This window comes from Blennius ocellaris (assembly GCF_963422515.1).
Source record: "Blennius ocellaris genome assembly, chromosome: 13".
Taxonomy (NCBI): Eukaryota; Metazoa; Chordata; class Actinopteri; order Blenniiformes; family Blenniidae; genus Blennius; species Blennius ocellaris.
Genome location: NC_137662.1, coordinates 16,242,404 through 16,257,723, shown reverse-complemented (window position 1 = coordinate 16,257,723; position 15,320 = coordinate 16,242,404). Strand labels below are relative to the sequence as shown.

The following is a 15,320-nucleotide window of genomic DNA, read 5'->3' as shown; positions in this document are numbered from 1 at the left end:
CTTAATTTTTATTTGGTTGTTCTTTTTCTTATTTCTACATATTTTGTTCAAACATGGGAAATCAACTGAAAACACATCCATATTTCTTTTTAAAAACAGAAGTACTTTTTTTTTTTTTTATATACCAAATTCTTTACAGTTACTATTTCAAAGTAATTTCACAGACAAACTTGTGGAATGATATCATAAGACAGGGGAACAGTCATTTATGTTCAAGTCCAGTCAGTAGTAAACAAATGTATCTTTTATGCAAGTTACACTCTTCCCAGACATGATAGCAATTTAGAAGACAGTGTAAAGACAAGAGATATCCAAGTCTAAAATAGTGAGACTGAGAAAAAGAACTTTTTCCTCAGCTCATGTCTCGCTCAATAGGATTATGAGATGAAGAAATCTCTTCATGGTGACAGACACGAAGAAAGCTAAACAAAGAAAAGCGGTGCTCAAAAAGGAAGCATCCTAAAGTGGCCTCAATCTCCATCATCACTACACCAAAATGTCCGTCAGACTTCATGAAAGGAGCCAGCTCCTGTGAGTAGAAAGTAAAAAAAACCAAAAACAAACAATCTAAAGTCTACTTTTCATCTCCCGTCTCAGGGAATCTGCACATCCTGTCGCTTGTATTCTTTTTTTTTTTTTTTTTTTTTACACAATTCTACAATGGGGTGGAATGAGGATAATCTGCAATGTGTATTTTTAAAAACTGGATTAACCTGGAATTTGACAGAGAGAGCAGAAATTCACATTAAATTCAAGTAAACAAGCTTTTCACAACTTTATTACCTAAATCATTTAAAAGTGCAAAGCAAAGGATGAACTAGACTTTTGTCTCGGTACGTCTGGGATAAATGTGTAAGTTGCATAAAGTTACTAATGGAGGGAAGGATGGAGCGGAGGTGGGGTTAAATGAACAAACGGTACTGCTCTCGGTTAAAAATAAATACAACACAAATAAAGAAAATAATTTCACCTCCAGGGAGGCTCTGGACGTTAAACACCAGTAGACTGTAGAATAGAATAACAATAAAAAGGGGTAATTGCACTTTTTATCTGTCTAATTGCACTGAGCCTCCGGGTACTGAAGCCTCTCCCGACTGGGTCTAAGTCCAACTCGACACATAACAACTCCCTCGGCTCACATTATCACTTTAAAACTATATTAGACTCCAGATCTCAACTCCACATGGGGCATGTACATAAATACAATAAGCATTGTTGCGAAAAACCACAGAGAACCGATTTAAATTATTGCTGCTGCCGAGCAGGACTCCTCAGTTGTATTGTTGGACCGATGTCATACACAGACTTATCAAAGACAGTTGTTTTTTTTTCTTATTTTTTTTTAAGTGTGTGCTGCTGGAATGGCTGTGAGGCTCAACATGAGCCTGGCATTGCTGTGCTCCCACACAAACAAAAAGCACTTTACAATGAGCTCTAAAAACACTTCACCTCAAGAAATCCACAGCCACCTAACTCGAACTGCACCTTCAGCTCCACACCAGCAGGGGGCGATGTAGTCAGCCACAAAGCAGTCTGTTACAAGCACCAAATTATGAATGTGATGAACTGCAAAACCTGACAAATGTATCGTGAAGGCTAAATTTAAGCTGCAAACGTGTTGTTTTTTTCTTTTGTTTTTGACAAAAGTTTAATGAAATGTATGCAGTCAGTTTTGTGATTGAATAATGAAATAGATTCTCATCCACGTGAGAAAGATGAGTGAAAATAAACAAAACGGGTACATTAAAAGTGAGACTTCTGCTCGTCTGAAATGTTCATTAATGATCCTTCACACCACATCCAAACATCAGATCTCACACATTCAGCTCCCTGCAGAAGTGTATGAAAGAAAAAAAAAATAAAATCTGAGGATTAACAGTAAATGAGTGGTTCTGGACCTGCAGAGCATTAACGAGGCTAATTTGTGAGAGCCACAGCTACAGTCAGCCTGGTGTGTAATCAAAACTATCTGCGAGGCTTCAATTAATCGTCCGCCCGCGGAATGGGAGCGACGACAACACTCCGAAAATAGGCAGCTGTGGATTTCCCAAGACATATCCCATGACTAAGCAAACATCTCAACATATCAAAAACTGCACATGGAATATCACACTGCAAATACTGTGTCATTCGCATGATAGAAAAACAAGAGCGACACTGTTTACACCCAGAGGCTCATATTACGATCTGAAGAATTGGAAATTATCAGCAATTTCCTACGACTGGTAAAAAAGATTTTTTTTTTCTCCCCTATTTATTTATTTATTTTTAAGTTATTTTTGTAAAAAGTTTACATTCTCAAAGCCTTCAGAAAGCTTGTGTTGGGGTCGAGAAGTCAATAGCTGGATTTCCCATTATCTACATCAGCGCTATGAGACTTTTTTCTTTTTTTTTTCTCTTTGCTTCTGCATGGTTCCCCTTTTTAACCACAGTATTCCTTTTTTGTCATCCACAGGAGGGTTCACTGTAAGCATATGTGCATTTGAGGAAACGTTTGTGTGTGCTCTCCCTCCACATACAACATACAGTATAAGATTTTGAAGAAAAGAAGGAAGTCAAGGACAGGGGATGTGTGGCTTGAACTTTAAAAGAAAAAAAGAAAAAGTGCTTTGATGCATGTCCAGATCAACGCCCAGTTGGATTCAGAGCAGCGCGGAGCCGACAGACCACAGCAACACAGATGGCAGTAGCTGGAAAGTTCCAGAGATCCGATGCATGGCGCTACGTAATGATCCACGACAGGTTAGCCCAACACTCACAGGAGGTAAAAACGAACAAATGTAACATACCCACAAGCGAAAAAACAAACAGAAAAAAAAAAGACGCATCAAGAGACGTGTCGACCTCTGGAGCCAGATGTGAGTCTATTTGTCTCAGTCCTGCTCTAACAGACATGTGTGTGTACATGTATCTGTGTGTGTAGAGTGGTGTGCTCCAGGCTGCTCCCGACATTTACAGAAGTCAATATAAACAGTCCGGTCCTGGGAAAGGATCGGAGGTCTTGGTGGAGGGAGGAATACGGTCTGACAGGTAGAGTCATGGTTCGTCTTTCTGTCTTTGAGGGTGGGGTTTGGGGGATATAAGACAACCAGAGAAGGATCTGTCTGGAATCAGTGGACAAGAATTTCTGGTCCTTCCTCAATCACCAAGCATCACCATGATGGCTCCTTATAATCGTGTGCCTGTTCAATGTTTTTTTTTTTTTTATTGTGAGTAGGACAATCAATGGCCTGAATGGAGGCATCAGACGTGGAGCACCTCCATACTGTAGTCCTCTGTCTCTGTGTACTGGGAGGAGTTTGTGTCTGATTGGGTCGGGGCCAGAGCCTCCTTGTTCTCCAGGCTGGGCTCCATGAGCGGCGGCTTCTCCAACACCAGCTTTTTACACGTGTCCGGCCGGTTCTGCACGTAGATGACCCGGTTGTAAGCCTTCAGTCTCCTCCATAGATGGATGTAGACTTTGCACTGGACGTACATGAAAACCAGTCCACCCGTGAAGCCGATGGCCACCACCACCAGCTTCGTCCAGAAAGGCCACTCCAGGATTCCTGAGGAGCAAAGACAAAAGAGAAAGAAATGCACCAATCAGACACTGGTCAGACAGTAAAAAAGAAAAAACAAAAGAAAAACAAACATAATAATACTACATATACTCTGGTATATTTACTCAAGTCTAAGAGATCGAAACACACAGGAGGGGGAAAAAACTGAGAGGGACAGCTCAATAAACTTCTGCAAATTTAATGGATCTCAGTGAATCATTCAATACATCGACCTTGACCTACAGTATGCATTAACTGGGTAGGTATGTGATGGGGGGAAGCAAGGGGACGCAAAGGGAAACATCAGTCAATACACAGTATGTAATGTGCTGTACTTCTCTTCTTTCATGGACACAAGGTTCTTCCTGTAAATTATGAGTATTTCACATGACTATTACTAGTTTTTCAAGCAAACTGTAAAGTTTCAGCTTGAATTGTATTTTTTTCCCCCCATGATCACATTTTTGACAAGTATTTTAGTCTTAAAGTTATTAGAAAGTGAACAGTTTAATATAAAATGTATAATAACCAAAGTGGGATATTGTATTTGAGTGGTAAACGTAGATCAAATAAATCTCTACATTGATTACCAACATGCATTCATGAGGTTTTCTTGACATTTCAAAGAACATCACAGTGTCTCTTTAGATTGTGGTTGTGGTTAACAAACATGGCTGCACGATAAAATATTATATATATAAATAATAATGATGAAATATAATATGGTTTGATATTGAAAGTGTGTTTTATGCCATGTCTTTTTCCAAAATGGTTCTGTCATCAGAATTATTGATTTCAGAAAACACCGTCTCAGATCAATACCGAGATTTAAAGTGTTATGGATTTCTCATCTTTGATGATGTGCTGGTTTCTCAAATCTACACTCAATGTAAAAGCAGCAATAAAAATAAAACCATTACGTGATAATGACAGTGTTCACTCTAAAATTGCCATACTTGAGTGAGTTTTAAGTCTAACACCTGATCTTGATACTTACATCATAATATTTCGCGCTCGCTCGCTCTAATGATAAAATGCACAAGATGCCCTCAAAATAATTACACTAGATGAAGAGCAACAAAACGACTCTTTGAGAAACAGGAACACCACACAGACGGCTCCAGCAGCTTTCACAAGATGGTTACCAGCAATGAGGAGGATGTGATTTGTAGTGAATTTGGTAAACTGTGAAAACCTTCCTGTAACCCCCGAGGCTCTTCCAGGATTTCTGCAAAATGCAAAACCCCTAAACCCCACTGCTTTGAGTTAGGCGAAAATGTGCAGTTTTAGAATGCATAAATATTTAAACTGAATTGTATTAAAAAGCCAACAGAAAAACTAAGAGGCTGAAAAGTGGTTTGGAGGGGGGGGGACAGTTGAGCTGACCTGACCGACCCATCCGTCTTATTTTACAGCGTGATCAGGAGAGAAGCCTGCAAAGTGTGAGACTGAAGCCCGATGGAACAAATACACAGACAGGAAGACAAACATGGCTGTGTCGAGGGGAGGAATGCCAGTTCAAACAAGGCAAATATAATATAATCAGTCAAGTATTAACTATGCAGGACAGAAATGTCAGACAGTTTCCATCCAACTTTATGAGACGAGATTAAAGTGTCATTTGTTGGGTAGGAATATGTCAGTGAGGTTGGTTTTAATCAAAACCCTCAGTCGCAAAGTATAGCGCAGAAAATAAGTCACAGCGTGTTCCTCTGTGCGTCTGCCTGTGTTCATTAGGCTGGAACATGAAGAGGTGTGAATGTAACCAGCCTTTGAGGGGGAAGAGATATTGTTTCTATCTTAAAATCAAGGCAGGAGTTGGGTGGTGGGGGAAGAAAAGGGGAAGAAGGAAAAGAAAAGCGACGTTGGAAAAGAACTGGATACAGCTGACAGAGAAGCTGACGAGGGAAAACACAAAGTCAAAAAGGTTAAAGTGGAAATGTTTACCTGGGATTCTTCCGGCTGCATGAGTAAAGAGAGTGTAAGTATCATGTATTACCAAAGACACAGAAAGAACTTGGTTAAAAAAAAAAAAAATGGCAAAGCGAAGATATTTACGTCAAACGTTACACATATAGGACGATGTATTTTTTATCATGCAAACAAATACTGACGCTATTGCACAATTCAAAACTGAAAAACATTTAATCTTGTCTGCGATGTCCAATAGAGAGCAAACAGAGGTTAAAGAAAAGCATAACCGCGGTGTCTGTATGACTTGGCAGAGGACAAGCTGGACTGGCGAGAAACAATTTGGCATCACCATGGCGACTGAACCTGACAGGCCCTCAGGGACTCCAACAAGTCTGAATCATCAGGTTGGGCTAAACAGGGACAGCCTGCTCCTCCATCTGCACACTGTCTGAGCAGCGCCAAATATGCCGGGGAGGGATGAGTAGCAGCAGGCGCGGTGCCAGCGGACACGACAACAGCCCCTCGTTACGGCAGCCGCCTCCATTTTTAGCCCTCGATGGCGCGGGCGCGGCGCGAGGACGGTGGTGGCGTCAGTCTTTCCATAACTAAGTGCTGCTGTCCACTGTGATCAGTACGGATGGAAGGAGCTGCACTCTACAGCAGAGAGGGTCGGCTGGCTGCTCGCGGGCCACATGCAGCCCCCCCGGGCCCTCGCTTTGGGTTTACTCAAATGAACAACGCTGCTGATGAACTCCCAACACTTCAATCAAATAATTGTATTTACTCTGTAAATACTGTGTACACACATTTATTTTAAAGTGACAAATTTTCACATTTGTCTTTTGTTTTCTTTTTTTAATAGCAGAATCGATTTTTGCACAAGCAAAACAGCTGCCACAATATCTTCTTTTTTTTTAATTTAAGAATATGAATGATTAAACATTCAGCTTGTCCTAAAATTATCTTCCGTAATTACGCAGTCCGTCAGCTGCTTGAAACACAAACACTGAAAACAAGGAGACCCAGCTGACGGTCACGGAAATAACTTCTGGACAGTGGCACATTCAAACCTCACAATATTTACTCAGTGAGAGCCGCTTCGATCGCTCCTCTGGGGTCGCCGTAACGCATGATGTGACCTGCACATGTTTGATTTGGCACAAGTTTCTATCCTGGCCGCCCTTGTTCAAAAATATACAACGTGTCTTGACAGAAGACTCACACGAGTGCTGGTTTAACGCCAACAAACGACCTTTGTGACGCCATTATTGTTGTATTTGATAAACAAAGCCAGGCCACTTTATGCTCCACTCAGTGATACGAGAAGAAATCTAAATTATGATGCTATTTTCACAGAGGTTGTTTGCTTTTTGTCCATCGAGTTGAGTTTTTCCACATCTACCGCTGTCACGCGACTGATAGACCACGCCGTTCATACGACACCAACAGTTTTTGGAGGCACGCAGGTGCACACGATCGTCAACCACACACCCACTCTATCCTTGTCAGGATCTTTTGCTGACTGCACGGTTTGCTTCACAAGGAAGACTAACTGACCTTCAACACAGCAAACCTGAAACAACTGAATTACAAAGAAATCTTCATGAGACTCCCAACATAGATATGTTCCGTTTCCAAATCAGCAAATCTAATGTCACAGACTGATTCAAGTCATAAGTAAGAGACACACAAACACAACAAAGACAGTAATTGCTGTAAAACTCTTCTGCATGTTTTTTTTTGTTTTTTTACTTTAATACCAGCTGAGTCCCTGCATGTGAATTACACCCACACACATATTCCAGTCTCAGGAAACACTTCACACTCGCACTCACAAACTGATCAAACACTATACTTGTTACTAAACACTGCAACACAAACGACGTGTAGGTGGTGAAAGACTGGATGAACGCCCGACGCCCGACACAACATCCAATACAGACGACGATTAGTTGTGATTTTGTGTGTTTGATATTTTGGGTTTTTTTTTGCTGACCTTGTCTGATTTCCTCTGCCGTTCTGTCGATGAGGACGTAGAGTGACCACACTACGCAGGTGATGGCGATGATGTGGAAGGTGACCGAGCACATGATCTTTCGTCTCTCGCTCGCCGTCATCTGTAGTTTCTCCCACTGTGGGAATCAAAGGACAAAAGCAGTTTATGAGGATGTCAAAAATGGTGCAACAATAATACATTCACACACAATAGGTGGAAAAAAAAGAAGAAAATCATTCAAACACTTGAAGCAATTAAACTCTTGGCTTTCTTGAATGCTTTCTGGAGCCGCTCAGGGGGCGCACTAAATATTTGATGGGCGAGCATTCAGCCGCTGTGCTCAGGATCTAGTGCCACACATTGCTTCCTGGCAGGAGGGATAAGATTGAAGAAGAAATGTGGCACCCAGCACACTGAGGCCGGGCCCCTGCCAGGGCGCTCGGTTAACACCACGCAGCACCTTGTTGTTCACCGAGGCTGGAAATGAGCCCAACAAAACAAAGAACATACAAAACACAATGTCAGCTCGAGCAGATTAGCTCTGCAAATAAACAGTATAGCTTCTCACAAACGCAGCACTCGTGAATTCAGTGATGAAACGCTACAGCTGCAGGGTCACTTTTGTGAGACGTGGGCGTTGAAAGACGACGTGAAACCAAGCAATCCTCGATAAACACTTTATACCTGGAGCACCATCTCCCTCTCATCTTCAATGTCTCTGTGCACTCACTCGTGAGCAACTTGAATATTCACTAGTGGGATTCAGAAGCCATTAACAGCAGAACATTTGTTTAAGGCCTTTTGTGCAGCTAATGAAGGGCAGAGGAATTTTAATTAGAGTGTCCTGCTATCTCTGGGCTTCTGCGATTGATAAGAGCCTTTAAGTGAAGTGCACTGCTTCAACCATCTGAAATAAATCACAACCCACTCAATGAACTCCGCTTATTAAAAAAGGCTTGGTGTCGTATCCGTCTTGTCTGCCAGTCAGATTTATAGCAAAAGAGGTGTGAACTTTAAACAGGGCACACACGGGGCCCCAAATTTACAAACCAAGCTTGACTTCATGCTCCACCTTGGATAAATATGCACAGGAACAAACAGTCTTACCTTGCGCAGTGGCTTGAGCTTGGTCTCCATGATGAACTCATATTTACAGAGCTCACAGCAGCGAGTGTCGGAGCTCTTGATCCACTGCTGTAGACAGGCCTGGTGGACGAAGCGCAGGCTCCCCGTGCAGTGGCATGGTGTGATCAGAGGACTCTCGTCATCCCCTTCACAGTGACAAATCCTGTGGGAGCCCCCAAAAAAATACAATGAGCACGGAGCTGGAGGCAAGACAGCTGGAGCGGGAGGAAGACAGGAGAGGAAAGATCAAAAAGAGAAAAGTTGGCAAGGAAGGCTGACAGACACCTGAGGTCTGAAAGACGGAGTGAATGTCAGCAAATTTGTAGTCATCTCTAGTGGCATTTATATCAAGACTGTGCTTAGAAACTGCCATTGTCTGCACACTTAGCATAGCTTGAGGAGAACATGACGGGTGGGAATACGATTTCACAAATATAAAAGCGTATTAGTTTCCTTGGCTGCAGAAGACAATACAAGCCCCACATGAATAAAAACCAATCAAGACAACTTAATTTGATCCAGAGCACTTCATTTACAAATACACACCAGGGTTTTCAGAAAATAGTCAACGTTCTTATAGTGTCGCGACACAAAATTGAACACAGCTAATCTGATCTCAGATATCCATTCATATTCAGATGTATTGGTTCCTACTCATTTCACCACATGTTATTGACATTTTTCTCCCAGTATTTCAGTTTTCTCCAACAGCCCCACAGCACATTAGAGGTTGATTTGACTTGAAAATTGCCTGTACGTGTGTGCGTGTCTGTCAGTTTCTCTGTGGTTGCTCTGCTACAGACTTGATGGATGAATGTGTGCATGGCAGCGTGATCCTTTGACGTTGGCTCTTCCCATCATTGTGAAGCAGATGAATGAATTATCCACCCAAAACCATACTGACGATGTAATGCTACAAAAGTAATCCTGCTTTTGTCTCGTGCTTGTTTCACTGACTTCAGCCGTTATTATTTTCCTCAGACCGTTAACTGCAACGTGTGGTGTTCAAATGCGAGATTATGAATAATTCTAACTTCTAATGGGCAGAATTGCTTCATAATCCATGTACAAATAATGTAATTTCAGTGCCCTTAAAACACACCTCTGTTGATTTAAATTGGGTACCAAATTATTTCCCGTGTTACAGATTGTATTTGTTTTTGGTTCAGCTGTGTTTTGGTTCCACTGCGTTTGGCCTCTGTGGAGGCTTGGAAAGTTTTTCTGAGATATTCTGAGCACAGACACACTGACAACTGGAACATTTGATTAGGCGTCCACTAGCTCCAAGGACTGCTGGACAGGCTTTTGTAAGTGAGAGGAACCAATCCTTTTTTAACCAAAAAAAAAAAAAAATATATATATCCATCTCATACCGAAGCAGTTCTTCTTTCAAAGATTACACATAACGGTCACTGCCTGACAGGTAGGAGGACATCGGTATGAGCCATTAGTCATTTTCACTAAGGATGTGTGTGTGTCTGTTCGGTGGGAAGAAGAGTGAGACAAGATAGATATATAGTGTGAAACTCTGAAACTCGAGGAAGACTTTCACCTGTAAGCCAGAGTCTAGCAAGGCACAAAGATTCCCTGATATAAAAGGTCAGAGACAGTGGTTGGTGAACATTATCACACAGAATTTGTTCCAAGTGAAGTCATTATCTTTTGCACGCGCACACACCTCACTTGTGAAATCAACTTGTTAAAAGGTCACACTAATGTCTAATGCCTGGACTTTCAGCTGAATTAAAACGTTGGATGGTGAACGCAGTGTTGGCTATCGGTCCCCAAAAAATATTTTGTAGATTCCTTCATGAGTATAGATACTACTACTGCATTATCTGTGAGATTCATTTATTTACTCCCAGAAGGCGGCGGTGGCAGGTGTATCTGACGTCTTTAGGTGCTTTCAAATTTAGAGCACAAAAATGCCTCCACACTGAAATGCATACAAGATCCACAAGGAACAAGTAAGAGCATTATTAATCCATTTTTCAAATCCACTTTCATTTGTGTCTGCAAAAAGCACATTAAGCCAGCATCTTTCTTGAGTCCCTCCAACCCAACAAGAATTAGGAGTATACAGGAGCGGGTTGTTCAGATGGGATTTTCTTTATCTGGGTTCAGGATAAGAACACATGATGAAACACATGCACACCCACATGCGCTTGCACATGTGAGAGAGTAAGATCCTGTCTATTTGCAGACGCCTCTGATCTGGCCAAAGCGTGACAAGATTAAAAGGTAGAATAAACAAAGGGAGGATCAAAATAAGTCGATGCCACAGGTTACTGAGTAAAGGAGATGGAGGAGGTGTTACAAGGAGTGGAATGATTAGGAATGAGTGAACCGAAAGACTTCTCTTGTTGCTGGTTAAGGACAGGCTTCTTTGTGCGTTTGAATGGTTGACAAGCTGATAAACTGTAGTTTCTCTTCCCACGCACACTGTATTCTTATTCTAATTAATGGAGAGCAAAAAACGCCTGAGGAACTGGATGGTCTTATATAAAGAATATTAATAAACAAATCTGACAAATTATTCAATTGTGGTGGATTTGTATCTGTCATGTAGGAGGGGATAACCACAGTAAAGTGTCAACACCCCCATGTGGAGGAGTGAAGTGAGGGAGAAGAATGAGAATGAAGAAATGTTTTGTGAAGCTTTTACCAATAAGCCCAAAGGTCCGAAAACATGCATACATACCAGCCATACATCTAACAGATTGACGTTGTAATCTCAAACCCTCTCACAAATGTACAGCTAATTTAATGGTGTCTGCCAGAGCAGCGTCTCATTCCAAGCCCTGTTAGACATAGGAAGTTAAAATTTAATTTGCATCACTTGAGCAGCCAAAACACACCCTGTTCATCTGTAATTTTGAGATGGCAGAGGCGCCGCCAGAGTATGACAACATTAAAATGTGAGAAGCAAAACAGAGTCAGGAAATCACAAGCACCACAAGCTGAGAAGGAAACAAGCTCAGCAACCATACAGCCCCGCTGATGCATTCACTTTATTCCTCGTCTCTCTTTTCTCATTTCCTTGTGTTTTCTTCCCCACTCTGATGTCTTTCAGACATCCTTTGCATTTCGTACCCGCTCTTTGTTTCTCTTCAAGACCCCCCCCACCCCCACCCCCCGCCAGCTATTTCTACTCCTCCTCCCGTCAGCCAAAAATGTTTATGTATTTTTTATTTTTTTAAATCAATTTTTTTTTAACTAATCTGTTTTCTATTTCCTTCTTGCTAAACATATTTTCATGTGGATGATATGGCACACAGTGCAACATCTGAGGAATGTTGCGCTCAGCCTGCTTTCAGTCTGAACGGTTTATCCTCCCCACAGCCAAAGACATGCCGATCAGTGAGAGAAACAATTCAATTAGAGACAGCGTCCTCCCTCCCACTCTCTGCATGTTTTAAGATGCTACTTGTCTCTCATTGCATGGTCATTCTTTGCTTTGAAAGAGAATATAACATTTCCTGAGAAGAAAGAAAAGTTAGTGAATTACACTGACTCTTGAGGGTCGCTGGTAACATTTAATGGCCTGTCTCATGTCCAGGGTGTATTCTGCCTTCACCTGTGCCCATCAGTTAGATAAAGCGGTACACAAGATGGCTGGATCTCACTCATAACACAATAATGCAACAACTTTATTTTGTGTATTAAGTGATCAGCTATAAATCAAATAATTATTCTTCATGTTACATCAAATCTCTGATTACACTTGCATTCATGCAACAATTGTTTCCCCTCTTGCCAAATGATTTTGGCAGCTTTTCATGCAAGAAAATGGTGGAAGAATGGCAATATGGAGATAGAGATTTTTTTTGAGCAAAAGGCAAAAAAAACAAACCCAAAAATTGAAGAAGCCGTGCAAGCAGCCAAGTCTTGTTCCTGTTAGCGTTATACAGAAATAACATGTGTTTGCCCTATTATCTGTAGACATATCAGTTCCTATATGCATTTAAATGTTTGGTTTAACATTTAGATCATCTTAATAGAAATTATCACAATAATATATGTCAGATGTTAGAAATAAAGAATAAAGTCCACATTTAGACAGACTTTTGAAAAAAGAGAGAAATAGTATTCCAATAATAAATAAACAAATAATGTAACAAATAAATACACATAAATAAATACAAGAATTTCCCTTTGGGACTAATAAACCTATTCTTTCTATTAAGTATCAAATTCAGGCCTTTGTTGTCGTCACTTCAGGTTGTTAATGGATCTTTAGCCGATGTGGTACTTTGTCAACAGATTTCTCTAAAACTTGACATTTCTGATTAAAGGGAAGAAGACCAGGTCACCCCTCATCAGACTGCTAATCGAAATGATGTCAATAAAAAAGATGGTTAATTATTAACGAGGAAGTTGTCAGTGGAAAAAGAACCACCCACGCATTTTCATAAGTGAGGTCGGCTCGGAGCTCACGCTTCGGGCCACCTGACAGAAGAGCTGGCACGATGTGTGTGTGTGTGTGTGTGTGTGTGTGTGTGTGTGTGTGTGTGTGTGTGTGTGTGTGTGTGTGTGTGTGTGTGTGTGTGTGTGTGTGTGTGTGTGTGTGTGTGTGTGTGTGTGTGTGTGTGTGTGTGTGTGTGTGTGTGTGTGTGTGTGTGTGTGTGTGTGTGTGTGTGTGTGTGTGTGTGTGTGTGTGTGCGTACAGAGTCAGAGGCGACACAGGCTATTTGAAGCCAATAATCTGCCTCTTGATCTCTAGCCTTCACCTTTGCCAATTCCGAGCTCGTGTTTCTCGATCAGCTCACAGCTGACGCGTAAAAGGAGTAATCTGGATGGCGGCACATGCACAGACCACAGCTGAGGGGACAACAATGACAGATGTACGTAAATGACATGTCGTTGTGTTTAAGACTGAAAGGCAATCGATGTAGCGAGCTGCTGCCAGACAGAGTATTGACAGATAAAAACTGTAACCCAGAAGGGCTCGATGTGAAGCTCAGAATTTCCCTTCCTGGTGACCTTGTGAGATCAGCTGCCAGCAGGCCTCATCTGTTGGTGCCATGTGGCTGTGACCAGGTCTTTAATCAAATATTACTCTCGACCTGCCCTGTGTAACATGCACCGACTCTGCCAATAGGAATACGCACGGTTTGTCATGTAATAGAGATTGATGGGGGCCACGTTGACCTAATCAGACACACTGGTTCAGCACCATTTAGGGCTCACTTTCTGCTGCTGTGCCACCACACACACACGCACGCACACACCACTTCTTCGGACTATTACATTTTCTACCATCACCTCTGGCCCTGTATTTATTCCTCAATAGCACCATTGCCCCCTATCCCTTCTGCAAAAGCTTTAGGCTTATGAGCAAAATCAATCACACTTTTGTGCACTCTATGCAAGACACTTTACTGCCTCGTCGATCTTGTAACTATGAAAAAATGTTTAAAAAACATAACTTGACAGCGCAATGAAAAACATGGGAGAGCATTCACATGTTGTAGGTGAAATGAGATGTATGGAATAATATTAAAACAGATTTTTGTTCTCGACGCACATGAAAGGTTGAAACGGGACCACTGATGAGGAAGAGGAAGAAGAGGAGCTGGTGTGTGTGTGTGTGTGTGTGTGTGTGTGTGTGTGTGTGTGTGTGTGTGTGTGTGTGTGTGTGTGTGTGTGTGTGTGTGTGTGTGTGTGTGTGTGTGTGTGTGTGTGTGTGTGAGTTCGTGAGTGTGTGTGTGTGTGAGAGTTCGTGAGTGTGTGTGTGTGTGAGAGTTCGTGAGTGTATACTAAAGCATCTATGTGTGAACGTCTTCTGATCAACAGCTGAGGGAGTTTAGAGGACAAGTATGGCTATCTGTGGGACTACAAGACGAGAGGCACTCCACTACTCCACGAGGCTCTGGGATTCACTGCCACAGCACAAGGATGGTCTTTGCTTTACCAACAAGGAAGGGTGGGTGTGGATTACAGCATCCAGACAGTCACCCACCTGCAGCAGTCACCTGATAGCGAAAAAGGTGACAGAGGCCCAGTTTTCTCTGAAAAAGGCGACGGACAGCAGTCCAAGTCGCTGTCCTCATCCATATAGCACAGCGGTGCCAGACTAGCTCCTGACCCTGCTGCGGTGCATGTTTCTTGGGGCTTTTCCAGCTGGCCCGCTGCCTTTAGAGCTGGAATGGATCGATCATCCTCAAACACGTCGTCATCTCCCAGCAGATCCTCAGCGGGAAACCCTGACTCGCTGCCTTCCAGCAGGCCACTAGAGGACTTGGTAATGTGGAGGTGTGAAGCATAGCTGCCCAGCTCAGAGCACTGCAGACTGGCCGATGTTGAGGATCGAGAGAAGGGAAGGAGGAGACGCAGGAAGTTGGAGTTCGGGGAGTAGTGAGGGTGGAGGAAGGTGCTGGACGGAGGAGGAGGGGGGGTGACAATAGTGGAGTCAGATGCGAAATTATCAGCGGGAACCTGCATGTGGTTTTTGGTCAAGGAGGGGACGAGGTGAGGGTGCGTGCAGGCTGGGAGGGCCCAATTTGTGCTCTGGTGTGGGGGGGGTACGCCCAGCTTTCCATTGAGTGTGTGCGCCCTGCGATCTGGGCAGTGAGGCTGAGCGGACTCGGACTTCAGCTCCAGCTCGCCCTCGGAGCATGTGCGATCTATAAAGTGCAGGCCGCGGCACAGACTGTCCACACGCTGGCCTACGTCATTCAGAGACATAGAAAACCTGAGCGAGCTGGTGGGCCGGATGTTGACGGAGGATGAGCGGAGCAGAG

The 15,320-nt window shown here is 42.7% G+C and overlaps 1 protein-coding gene across 3 annotated transcripts in view; it reads right to left on the bottom strand.

Annotated features, from left to right (window-relative positions):
* Positions 1-73: 73 nt before the first annotated feature.
* marchf8 (membrane-associated ring finger (C3HC4) 8) overlaps positions 74-15,320 on the bottom strand; it is an 88,862-nt gene continuing 73,615 nt past the window's right edge. For all 3 annotated transcript variants that reach the window (XM_080507036.1, XM_080507035.1, XM_080507037.1), the window contains 3 exons: positions 8,560-8,740; positions 7,453-7,588; positions 74-3,548 (listed from right to left, as the gene is read on the bottom strand). In XM_080507036.1, coding sequence (XP_080363162.1) covers positions 3,244-3,548; positions 7,453-7,588; positions 8,560-8,740 — 622 coding nt within the window. In that variant the 3' untranslated portion in view covers positions 74-3,243. The remainder of the gene's footprint in view (positions 3,549-7,452; positions 7,589-8,559; positions 8,741-15,320) is intronic.